The sequence below is a fragment of the Lithobates pipiens genome, unplaced genomic scaffold, assembly GCF_037356315.1.
Source record: "Lithobates pipiens isolate NorthernLeopardFrog02 unplaced genomic scaffold, aLitPip1_a1.2 Scaffold_19, whole genome shotgun sequence".
Lineage (NCBI taxonomy): Eukaryota > Metazoa > Chordata > Amphibia > Anura > Ranidae > Lithobates > Lithobates pipiens.
Window position 1 is genome coordinate 414,604,058 of NW_027507764.1, and position 13,611 is coordinate 414,617,668.

Consider the following 13,611-nt stretch of genomic DNA (forward strand, 5'->3'; position numbering starts at 1 on the left):
ACTGAGCGCGCCACAGTTTGCAGCGATATGCCGCAAGTGGCGGTTCCCGTGCACATACGCGGGAGTGACGTCATCGCGGCTCCAAATGACAGCGCCGGAGCAGCGAGACCCACCAAGAAGATGGAGGCTCCGGACTACAGGGGACAGCGGTGACTTCGCTGGCTCCTGTGTCAGATAAGTGACACATAATGGACTACTATGGGATGCATAGTAGTCCATTATGCTTTACCTTTGCAGGGAATCAAAGAGGAAGTAAACCCATCAGGGTTTACTTCCTCTTTAAGCAGCCCATATATGACTTTATCCCCTCATCCACACATTCCAGGGCTATTCGATTCTTATAGCGGGAGACTTACTTCCCCACCATTAGAATACACAAATCAGTGATTCTGGCTATAGCTGACAGTGCTGATTGAGTGGCAAAAAATACTACAGGGTGATTGCCAGTAGAACGACTTCTGTACAAACACCCTGCCCATACATGGATCGAAATACGGCTTTGTACCTGCTGAACCGGACAAATTTGATCCATGTATGGCCGGATTTAGATGTGATGGCTGCATTAATTTTTAGGCTTTAACCCTGTGATCCTGCCAGTAAGTCTGCTGTTTTTCAACATAAGCTGTCCTGCAGATATTACAGAGCTGAGACAAACCATTTAACACTCACAGGTTGGCTTACAATGATCAGCTTTTGAGTAAAACCTTTATCCCAAAAGTTATTTGTTAGTTCTTATAACACTACCCTCCCCCCAGACGGACAATGTTGCTGTCCAAGGTGTCTAATGTTGCTCCACCATCCAAAGCTTAGGCACCCTAGTACAAGAGGTGTGTTATTGGCTAGATCATCAGGTGAAAACTGAGAAGAAAAAGCCTTAAAAAAATAAAAAATGTTAACTAGCCCACAACAGTAAAATCTGTCAGTATATGCAGCAAAGCATGCTGGTTATACTCACTGTGGAACCTAAGGGGTTAATTCTGCACATTGTGTAAAAATAGGATTTTTTGTACTCACCGTAAAATCCTTTTGTCTATAATTCACTGACCGACACAGCTCCTCTCTTAGCCATTGGGTTGTTATGCCCATTACTAGGAGAATACTAGGCATTAGTTGTAATACAACACTCAGAACTCTTTAGTTCCGCCCAGGGGGGCGGTCCCTTGGGCAGCAACCCTACAGCCTGCCATGCAGTAATCAGTACGTCAACAAGCAGTATAACGTAAAGAGAAAAAGGAGCGGCGGGTGCTGTGTCGGTCAGTGAATTACAGAGAAAAGGATTTTACGATGAGTACAAAAAATCCTATTTTCTCTTATATTCACCGACCAACACCGTTCCTCCATTGGGACGTCCCCAAGCAGTGCCAAATGAGGGGTGGGAAAACAGCATTAACACTTCATCCACCATGGCAAGTGGGAACTAGTGAAACTTTACCCACAAAAAAACAACAGTGCGTGGAGAAATCCACCACAAAACCAGGGTACCCTCAACAGGAGTAACTACCCACAACTGCACCAAAAACTGCGGAATGTAATGCAACAGCGCATTAACTTAACGGTACTGCGTTTTTATCAAAAAAACAGGAAAAAAGAAAATATATTGCATTTTCAATTGCAACTATATGGCCGCCTGCAAAACTTTGTGGCTAAAACAGGCATCAGCTGATGCACTGACGTCTACCTTGTAGAACTTGGTAAACGTGTGGACAGACGACCAGGTCGCCGCTTTACACACCTGTGCGACAGACGCTTGGTGTCGGATGGCCCAAGACATTCCGAGTGGGCCATGACCAGAAAGAGGGGCACCTGCTCCTTCAAGGCATAGGTTTGCACTACAATCTGTCTGATCCACCTGGAAATGGTGGCCGACGAGACCGCCATGCCTTTCTTTGGACCAGCCACCAAAACAAACAAGGAGTCTGACTTCCGAAAGGGAGCAGTGGTAGACAAATACACCTAAAGAGCCCGAACCATGTCCAGAGCATTTCGGCTTAGGACACAGAGATGCTAACAAAATGTCCTCATTGGTATGAAAAGCCGGTTGCGGACGCAACACCACCTTATCCTTGTGGATAACCAGATAAGGCGACTTGCAGGACAAAGCCTCTAGTTCCGAAACCCTCCTGGCCAATGTGATGGCCACTAGAAAGACCACTTTCTGGGAAAGAGTAAACAGGGGAACCTCCCTGATATTTTCAAACAGTGGTTTTTGAAGCGCTGATAACACCAGGTTTAAATCCCACGGGGGTAGCGGTGGACGCACCAGAGGGACTACATGTCGGTACCCCCTGAACGAAGGTACTCAGTAATGAGTGAGATGCCAGGGGTCGCTGAAAAAAGACAGCCAAGGCTGCAATTTGCCCCTTAATGGTGCTTAACGCCAATTTCTGGTCTACTTCTTGCTGAAGAAACAGCAGGATCCTGGATATGGAAAAGGAGTGCGGATGCCATCCTTTCTCCTCACACATGGAGATGTAGGCCTTCCAGGTACGATGATATATCTTCCAAGAAGAAGATTTCCACGCCCGCAACATAGTTGGGATCAGAGAGTCCGATAGACCCCGGTTCCTCAACACCTGGCTCTCAATAGCCATGCCGTTAAAGCCAGCAATGGTAAACCAGGATGGAGAATTGGACCTTGAGATAGAAGGTCCTCTCGTAACGGGAGTAGCCATGGGGTGTCTGCCACCAGGCACACTAGGTCTGCGTACCAGGGGCGCTGAGGCCAATCTGGGGCAATCAGTATTACTGGGATCCCCTCGACTCCCACTCTGCGAAGCAGACGTGGTAACAGTTTTAGTGGAAGAAAGGCGTAGATCAGCTGGTACTGATCCCACTGAGCCACCAGCATGTCTGACGCGTCTGCCCATGGATCTCTTGTCCTGGACACGAATCTCGGCACCTTCCGATTGAGAGGGGAGGCCAGAAGATCCACATTTGGTGTGCCCCACCTGTCCACTTCAAAGGTAGGAACGACTTCCCGGACCGAATCACTGGGGACCTCAGCCACCAGATCAGTGAATCTCTGACTGACTGGCTCACCTGGATCTGTCGATCCAGGAACATCTCCAGCAGCAAGCCCAAGTACTCCAGACGCTAGGTCGGCACAATCAGCGACTTCTTTAGGTTCAACAGCCACCCAAATTTTTGAAGGGTCTGCATGCTGATCGCCACATCCTCCTCTAAATCTGAGGTGGAAGATGCCCTCAGGAGGAGATCGTCTAGGTATCCCACAATCGTGATCCCACATTGCCGCAGCAACGCCAAAACTGGAGCAAATACCTTGGTAAAATCTCGGGGGGGCTGATGCCAGACCAAAAGGGAGAGCCACAAACTGGTAGTGGGCTTCCCCGACTGCAAATCGCAGAAACTTTTGATGCCGAAGGCATATGGGTATGTGCAGGTATGCATTTTGGATGCCTAAGGACGCCAGTGAGTCCCCTTGATGGAGTGCAGTGACTACTGAGTGAACTGATTCCATTTTGAACCTCTGCACTTTCACAAAGTGATTGAGGGCTTTTAGGTCCAAGATTGGACGTACCCCTTCCTTCTTGGGAACTACAAACAGAGTAGAATCCCTGGAAACATTCCAATTTTGTAACTGGTACAACCACCCCGCGACTCAGCAGGTTCCTTACAGCCCCCAAGAGGGGCCTCCCGGCGAGCCGGGGATACAGGTATGCTTGAGGGGAAGAATCTGATTGGTGGCCAAGGGAGGAACTCTATCTTGTAGCCAGAGGAAATCAGATCGCAGACCCATTGGCCGGATAGCCGAGAGGACCACCAGGCTGCAAACTCCCGAAGACGACCCCCCATCCGAGACATAGGTGGGGGCAAACCTTTATGCGGTAGCACTTTTGTTCGCAGGCTTGTTAGACTTGCAGTTCCAGGGACGTTTTTGTCCTTCCGTGGTCATCCTGTTGGGCTGAGGACGTTTAACCAAAGCTCCGGGTGGACGAAAAAGCCGCTTGTGAGAACTTGTGAGCAAAAAAAAGAGGGTCCTTGCCTACGACGTGGCTCCTTAGCCTTCCTGGTCTGTGGGAGTAGGGTACTCTTACCACCAGTGGCATTTTTAATAATGTCATCCAAAAAGGCTCCAAAGAGACGGTCGCCAAGGAAGGGAAGATCCGTCATGGCTTTTTTGGATGACTGGTCCGCAGACCAGCATTTAACCAAATCGGGCGCCTCAGCACCACTGCTGACACTAAAGCCCTGGATAACAGAGGAAAAGTATCCAGGGCCAAACGTACACAAACGTACTTAAGGCCTTGCACTAGTTGGTCTGCTAGTTCCACGCAGACAGGGGAAGCCTGTTGCTCTCCCAATTCGCGCTGCAGTTTTGCCCACTCAGTTAGTGTCTGCGACACAAGTGCAAATGGCAGTACTGGTCGCACGGCTGACCCCACAACTATAAACAAGGAACGAGCCACTGCCTCGGCCTTCCTATCTGTGGGATCCTTAAATGCAGGAGTCCCCTCTACCCGGATGGTGGTTACATTATTTAACCTGGATACTGGTGGATCCACGACCGGAGGAGCCGTCCATTCCTTGAGGAGGCTTTCATTTAAAGTCCCACAATCCACTTTCATTTTTCTTTCATCAAAAGGGTAACGCACCGCCATGGATTTGGGGACCAAAAAGTTTCGTTGTGGGCAACCCCATTCCTTGTAAATGAACTTGTCAAAATAAGTCAGATACGAGAACACCTTAGGTGAACATGCTGGCTTGCGGGACTCAAAGGGGATCGCTACATCAGCAGAGGGATCTGCTGGCTCCTGAATCTTCAGGGTATCACGCACAGCTGTGATTAGTGCTCCAACAAGCGCTTTGTCGCACACAGACCCAGACGGGGACTCATCCTCACTGTCCAAACGGTCTTGGTCAGCGTCATCTGACATGATAGAGCAGGGGTCACCAGCCTCAGCGGGACCCGAGTCTGCGTCAGAGCTCTCCCCAGAGGACGGGGGATGGGCAGGGGCCGCTTTTTGCACCCCTTTTCCCACGTGCCGCCTCCGTCTTGGCAACGAACGAATTGAGGACCGGCGTCAGGGTGTCCATGGGAACTGCGCAGTCCGCAGGCGACCCGGTTGCAATTGCCTGGATTAAGGGGAAGAAACACCAGTTTCTGAAGCCATGCTGACCCTACCCTGTCTGCCACCCGAAAGAGGACTTAGGACAGTCCCACCCTCCTTACTGTCGCTGGCTGAGGGGCTCTTTCCCACTGTACTCACCACCCTGAGGAGTTCTGCGCTATTCAGCAGGTCGTGCCTGTATTCCCTGTTGGCTCCCATGTGTAGAGGAAACAGTGCTGTGTCAATGAAAGCAGATGCAAATGGCGCTAAAACTGCTCTGAAGTGTGCTCAGGCTTCAAAAAAATGGCCGCCCAGCGACCAGCACAAGAACATAAAACACAGGGAAAATGGCTGTGAGAGCACAGGAGCACATGCTGCCGCTAGAGAACACTAAAAAATGTGTTCAGGCTTTAAGAAAATGGCCGCTGGTGTCCTGTATAGGAAATCCCCAGGAAAATGGCCGCTGAAGCCCAGGAGAGCATGCTGCCCTTGCCCACACCTAAAATGGCCACCGAAAAAGCAGCTCCATGAGGTACAGGGAGAAATCAATGGCAGGGAGCACAGAGCTGAGCAGGACATCAGCGTGGCCTCACAGACACCTTCCAGGGGCATGAAGAACATGACCCAGGACACAGCTAGCCAACCCCTCCCCCCAGAGTGCCCCTGCATAGACACACACACACACACCGTTCAGCAGCCACATGCAGCATCCCCCACAGGGAGGGAATATAGGGACAGGGAGAGAAGAGAGGGAGGTGAGGGTCCCCCGAATCGACCTCCCAGGGAATGCCCAGCTGCTCAGCCTTGCCGAGGCAGGGAGAGCTGTACTTACCAGTCCTGAAGAGCTGAGATACATTCCATCACAGACCCACTCATTGATCGGTACAGGGTGGCTGCTGGCCTGGCATACTGTGACGCAGACATCAGTAGCCCGGTCATATGTATGCCCCGGAGCATAAAAGCTCACCGACCACCTCTGGAGCTGAGGTTTCCTTGTGGCCTGCCTAGCACGCAGCTGCGGCCTGCACACGCTCAATGGCCAGACTGGGGAGACTACAAGGATAAGAGTATCCAGCCGGCTGTTGCTAGTAGATCACAGGCTCAATCATTTTGCGCAAAAAGTCACGCTTCTGTAGAAAAAAAGCACGGACCGATGTGCCCGCAGGGTTCCTAGGTCCTTCTTCACTAGGCAAAATAAAACTGATGACTGCATGGCAGGCTGGAGGGTTGTTGCCCAAGGGACCACCCTCTGGGCGGAACTAAAGAGTTCTGATAGTTGCATTACAACTAATGCCCAGTATTCTCCTAGTAATGGGCATAACGACCCAATTGCTAAGAGAGGAGCTGTGTCGGTCGGTGAATATAAGGGAAAAGGCTTTCTGATCTGGTCTTCTCTGCACCCCCAATCCATCTCCTGACTGTACAGAGCCTTGGGGGCACTCTGCACATGCTCAGTTTGGTATGTATTGTTAGACATTTTTTTTCTTGGGAGAGTGCATATGATCAGCACAGGGCCAACCAGCACTGTCCAGACAGAGGGTTAGGGACTCTGCAGCCTCATACGACAGTCAGAGTAGAATGAAAACTCCTACAAGCTTTAACTAGACATTGGTAGTCATAAGACTGCAATATACTGCTAATGAGAAAAGATATTTAGCAGTTTATATTTACTAAAATAATTGAATCTCCATGCATATACCGAACGGTCGAGAAGTGAATGTTTATTAGTATTTATAAAGCCCTGATGCCAGTCAGCCTTCCTATGGTGGAGGCACAAGCTTGCCTTACCATAATCGATAAATATTAGTGTAAGATCAGGCGAAAAGATGAGTGTTATTCTGATAGAGGGAATTGTCAAAGATATCATTTGTTTGAAAGAGCACATAGCATGTTGGATCACGTTCATGTTTTAAAAAAAGGAGACATGGAAGGACTATACTGTTAACTTATGCACTTCACATTTTGGGACTAACATTTATGTGTATAAATATTAAAAATTGGTGGATTTTTATTGCAAGTGTATGGGAGATATGGTAATGTAGCACAATGTAGTTATGTATAATATGTAACGTTGATATGGTAAATGTAATAAAAGACTATAGGGTAGGAGCACTACACTATAAACAGATTGAATTTAGTTTTCACTTGTTTCAAACCAAGTATTAACAGCTCCAGTTAGGAAGGGTTAAAGCAAAAGGACCTAAGTATTAGAGATTAAATAAGCCACCCTGTGTTAGTCATCACAGCATTAACCTCTTCCATGGTGGAAAACTGGAACGCAACAACAGGTAAATTTTACAAGTGTCCAATGACCTAACTAAATGATGTAGTTCCTGGTGCTCAGACCAACCAGCCTACTCTCAAAGTGAGTTTTCAGAGACAGCACAAGGAGTACCAAGTAGGTTCATAGTGGTATTAACTGAGTAAACATTTGTTGAAAAAGTACATTCTTTCCGGGCAAAAATAAAGGTTTTGTGGTTGTTTTTGAAAACCTCAGCACACGGTTTTATTAATGTATCTAGCCCTAGAAAGGGAGAAATTTAGACTTTATGGGACACAAAGTGAGGGGCAACAAGAAATATGCAAACACCACGCCAGACACTGAACTAAACATTCCTAAATGAAGAAAAAAAAAAATACGAATTATTAATATGATTCAAATTACAGAATGCATTGTAATATTTACAAGTTAGTTACTCACAGTAGCTGGAGGTTTCGCCCCTATTGACTGCGCTTTCCATATTTTCATGGAGCAGTTAGCTTGACTGAGGTTTTTAATGACTTCTCCATCTTCAGAAAGAACACTTACCACAAAGTCTAGATAAACACACAAGAGACCAGTTAATTATTATTTTTATGTTGACATAAATAAGGTACACATTTTACAATCTGATTGTAAACACTGGAGTTTTGGTTTACTTGGAGTACATCACAGGACACAGGGTATATTCATATCCATTACGATAGGGTTATGCTGCCACCTTAAGTTGATACGATAATTATTCCTCCCTCTGCCCTATCTCCAGCACTCAGGAAGAGATAATTAGAACCGTTGGTTAAATGGGAATATTAGGATGTGTAGATAAGCATCCTTGATGTCCACAGATGCTAGAAATTTTCCCTGACAGAGGGAGGCAACTATTGACCATACTGATTCCATATGGAATTTTTGCAGTCTGAAAAATGTATAGAGTCTCTTGAGATCCAGGATAGAATGAACATCACTGTTCAGTTTCAAAACCGTAAAAAGGTTTTAGTAAGAAACCTTTCATTCTGTGGAACTTGAACTATCACTTCCTGAGATGGCAGACTGAGTGCCCAGAAATAAAATGTCCTTCAAGACCACTTGAAAGCAAAAAGCGTGGAGTTGGTAAGCTCTGAAATTCCAGCTTGTACCCTCGAGCCACTATGTCGCAGACCCACTGAATTGAAATATCCCCTTGCCAAACAAGGCCTGCAAACATCTCCCACCCAAGCAAGTGGGAGTATCCCTTCATGACAAGGAGGAACCACTGGTACCATTTCTCTTCGCAGACTGCTATGGGCAAGGGATGCACAATGAGCCAGTTATCTAATCTAAGATAGAAAATTAAAGTGGTTGTAAACCTCATTCCTAAGATTTTACCTAAGCACATATCTGTAGTGTTAACTTATTTCTCTCGAAAGCAAGTGCCTTGTCTTTCTGCTGCTCTGTTCCTCTGTCATCAGCAGAGTCACTTCTGACAAGTTCCATGACACATGAGATAACAGCTGCTAAAAATTTGTGTCTGGGAGGGAGTTTAGAGGTAGATAAGCAGAGAGCTGGCCTATTCAGAGTACAGCTCTGCATGTTACTTCATTTCTCTGTCTATGTGGAGTGGGGGTGTGTCCCTTTCCTCTATTCAGCTCTCACACAGTGTAAGCCCAGACTCCATACCCACTGAATGAGGAAACAAGATTTCTAATACAATCTGCACTTTCAAATGAGTGTAGAAAGGGAAAGACTGCAGATATACATGTAAAAACATATGTAGGGAGATTTGTTACAGCTCTGTATATCATCTGAGGCCATTCACTTCACTGGGTATAGGAGAGGGTTTACAACCACTTTAAAAACTTCCCGCCCACTGTATGTCATATGACATCCTTGATTTTGATCAGTGATGCCTGCAGTTACAGACATCATTCAGATAGCATTTTTTTTCTTTCAGCGAGCGATTACCCCATAAGAACGATCATAGTGCCCCCCCCCCCCTCTTGTCGTTCTCCGCTGCCATCTGCGAAATGGAGATGGGATCCGCCGGCCCCAGATGCTAACCATAGAGATTTCCGGCAGACCAGATGGTCCCTGGAGTCTCTATGACCATTCGGAGGCTGGGTGCGATGTTCTGACATCACGCCCAGCCTTAGAATTCACAAAAAATGACGCTGCCTTGGCTGGGAAGCTGAGATTGTTTTTTTTTCAGGCTTCCCAGCCTAGAGGTGAGATGTGGGGACTTATTGACCCCATATTTCACTGTGAAGAGGACCTGCTTATTCCTATTACAAGGGATATTTACATTCTTGTAATAGGAATAAAATGAACCAAAACATAAATAAAAATTAAAGTGCCCCTGCCCGTGTGCTCGCAGAAGCGAACGCATATGCAAGTTGTGCCCACATATGCAAATGGTGCTCAAATCACACATGTGAGGTATCGCCATGAACATTAGAGTGAGATCAATAATTCTAGCCCTAGACCTACTCTAACTCAAGACATGTAACCAGTAAAAAATTTTAAAGCATCGCCTATGGGGATTTTTAAGTACCAAACTTTGGCGCCATTTCACAAGCATGTGCAATTTTGAAGTGTGACATGTTAGGTATCCATTTACCCTGAGTTTCATCTTTCACATTATGCTAAATAAATTGGGCTAACTTTACTGTCTTTTTTTTTTTTAAAGCATGAAACGAGTGGAAAAATTGCTGTGCAAATACCGTACAAGATAAAAAGTTACAATATAATGTTTGGGTGTTCGATGTAATTTTCTAGCAAAACAATGAGGAATTTTACATGTAGGAGAGAAAAGTCAGAACTGGCCCCGGTAGGCAAGTGGTAAACTTGCCAATATATTTGTACATAGACTGCAGAAGTATGACCATCAACCGAGAAACTAGCAAAAAACTGAAGCTATGCATGGCAGCATTACCTTATCATAATGGATATAAAGATACCCTATGTTGGGGATATATGATAAATAAATCTCCTTTAGATACAAACACAACTATGTTGCGTATGGCTTCATTTCCATTTTGGCTGGCATGTACCTATACCAGTTATGAGCCAAAACTACCTAATTTATAAACACAAAAAAAACTAAGAGAATAAGACGCAAAGATGTGGAATATGGGAACGACAGAAATTTCACAAAAATGTGCCTTCTCCATCACCTTCAATGTTTGTAACACAGCAATTCGTAGCACTGTTTATCATTATCTTTTTTTGTACATAACTCTTAAAAGCCTCAAATCTTATAATACAATTTAGGCTAGCCTGCATCTTTTCCTCAGGTCCAAACAAGCAGAATTTTGACCTGTGAATTCCATATCTTGGAGGACAGTACATGGGAGACTGTTTATAGATTCTAGGTTATAGGTTTGTATAGCTTCAGGTGACTGGACACTGGAAAACTGTTGCAGACACGTCCTGTGGGTGCCACAACTATAATCCTACCCGACCCCATGAATCCCCAGTTTTGTAGCAGACAATACAGGGTAACAAAGGAAGACAATGGAGTGTGGCCTGTTTTCGGCACTGTACTTCAAGATATGGAATTTACAGGTAAGCCAAAATTCCGCTTATCTTAAGTGTACAGTAGAGGACACAAACTGTGTTTTTAGAGACCATGGGATGTCCCCATGCAATGAATGAAAAAGGATTTGCAACAAATAGGTAAACAAAACTGTGCCACGAGTCTCAACAAGGACCAATGAATCTAACGTCAGAGTTCTGCTGCAAGAACACTGCGACCAAAAGCTACACTGAAGGCTGGACATTCACCTTGTAGAACTTTGAAAAGGTTTGAACAACGGACCGTGTAGCGGCCTCATAAAACTGAGCTACGGAGGCCTAGAGCCAGAATGCCCAGGAAACTCCTACCAACCTGGTGAGGTTAGCAGGAAAACGCACAGGAGGAGCTATGTCCATGGAAGTGTCAGATGACTTATCAATTGAGCGAAAAGGCCATGTAAGTGGATATCCCCGATGGATTCAAAGGGTGGTTACTGCAGGGCAGGGAGAACCAAGTTCAGATCCCAGGGAAGTACTGCATTTTGGAAGTTTGGCTTAATGCGAGATACACCTTAAATACAGTACTCCGATTTCTTCCCACACTCCAAAGACATGCTGATAGGTTAATTTGCTCTTGTTTGAATCGGCCCCAGTATGTGTATGTATGAAATGTGAGTTAGGGACCTTAGATTGTAAGCTTCCTGAGGTCAGAATAAAACAATAAAATAGGATTTTTGTACTCACCGTAAAATCATTTTCTTTGTAGATCACTGACTGACACAGCTCCTTTATTCTTGACCATTGGGTTGTTACGCCACTTTCAGGAGAGGACTAGGCAGAATATGCTAACATGTACAAAAAACAGAACTTTATTGTTCTTCCCAAGGGGTGGTCCCTTCAGTAACAACCCCCAGCCTGCTTCCTGCAGCCTCAGTACGTCAACAAGCAGTATAACGTAATCAATAAGAGGGGAGGGCGCTGTGTCAGTCAGTGAACTACAGAGAAAAGGATTTTACGGTGAGTACAAAAATCCTATTTTCTCTTACGTTCACTGACTGACACGTCCGCAAGCCATATCATAACGAGGGGTGGGAAACAGCATAAAAAGAACTTCACCCACAATCACCACCTTATATAACCGCATCAGAACTTGCAGTAACAATGGAACAGTGCATTATACTGAAAGGTAACTCAAAGGTAACTAATTTTTTTAAACAGAAAAAAGAAGTGCAGAATTGTAACATTACACAGCCGCCTGCAAAAACTTTGCGGCCAAAGCAGGCATCAAACGTTGCGCTTTCATACTCTGTAGAATTTGGTAAAAATGTGAATGTTTCGAGGTCGGAAGCCCAAGAGACCCCAATTGTCCTAGTGGAATGGGCCATGGCAGGAAAGGGGGGCACCTGCCCCTTCAAGGCGTAGGCCTGTACCACATCTGTCTGATCCACCTGGAAATGGTGGTCTATGAGACCACCATATCTCTTTTTAGGACCAGCTACCGAAACGAACAGAGAATCTAACTCCCGAAGGGGAGCCGTGGCAGACAAATATATATCTTTATAGCCCTGACCGTGTCCAGGAAATAAAGGGCAACCTCTTAGGATGTGACGGTTTAGGACACAGAGATGGTAGCACAATACAGTAGGTGTCCGCGATATTGTGTCAATCTCGCCGCTTCTATCGGCAAGATTGACACCCTGCGAGCTTTGTCGCGGGAGCCAGTGCCGAGCTGGCTCGCATCTGGAAAGGAAAAATGTTTATTTTCCTTTCCCGATAAGCATCGCTGGCCGGGTTGACACTGGTGCAGGGATCCAAATTGGATTCCCGCCAATACCGGGCACTGTGTTTGGTATGAATCCTAAGGGAGAACTCCACGCCAAATAAAAAAAAAACGGCATGGGTTCCCCCTTGGGAGGCATACCAGGCCTTTAGGTCCGGTAGGGATTTTAAGGGGAATCCCCTATGCCGAAAAATAACAGCGTGGGGTCCACCCCAAAATCCAACAGACCCTTATCCGAGCATGCAGCCTGGCCAGCCAGGAAAGGGGGTGGGGACGAGCGAGTGACCTTCCCTGAGCCGTACCAGGGGGGGCCGCGCGGCCCCCCCCACGCAAAGCACCTTGTCCCCAGCCGTTGGTTGTCTGGGTCTGCGGGAGGGGGGCTTATCGGAATCCGGGAGCCCCCTTTAATAAAGGGGGCCCCCGGATAGCGGCCCCCCACCCTATGTGAATGAGTATGGGGTACAATGTACCCCTACCCATTCACCGGTGGAAAAAAATGTAAAACACAACACACAAGGGTTAAAATCGTTTATTGCACAGCTCCGGGGGTCTTCTCGCCGGTCTCCTCGGCTATCTTCTGCTAGCTCTTTTACTAGCGGAGCATCCTCCGGAACAGTGACATCCTAAGGGGGCGGGGGTCACCATGTGACATCAACCGGTGACCCCGCCCCTTGTCCCTATATAAGTCGCCTGGCGTTGCGACCGGAGAGAGCGTTGAGTCAACATCTCCAGAAGAACGGAAGGCGGTGGCGGCAGCGGCGACAGAAGACCGGGCCATCGCTAGTAAAAGCTGGAAGAAGAAGCGGTGGCAAGAACCGAAGAGGGGGACAAGACCCCCCGAAGTCGGAAGAAGAGGGCGGCAACGAAGAAGAAAGCCGGGTTCCTCCGCTAGTAAAAGAGCTAGCAGAAGATAGCGGAGGAGTCCGGCGAGAAGACCCCCGGAGCTGTACAATAAACTATTTTAACCCTTGTGTGTTGTTTTTTTACATTTGGGGTACATTGTACCCCATACT

At 46.7% G+C, this 13,611-nt stretch overlaps 1 protein-coding gene across 3 annotated transcripts in view; it reads right to left on the reverse strand.

Moving 5' to 3' along the window:
• The window catches only part of SMCHD1 (structural maintenance of chromosomes flexible hinge domain containing 1), a 621,656-nt gene that overhangs the window by 163,330 nt on the left and 444,715 nt on the right, over positions 1–13,611 (reverse strand). For all 3 annotated transcript variants that reach the window (XM_077492529.1, XM_077492527.1, XM_077492528.1), the window contains exon 33: positions 7,771–7,886. In XM_077492529.1, coding sequence (XP_077348655.1) covers positions 7,771–7,886 — 116 coding nt within the window. The remainder of the gene's footprint in view (positions 1–7,770; positions 7,887–13,611) is intronic.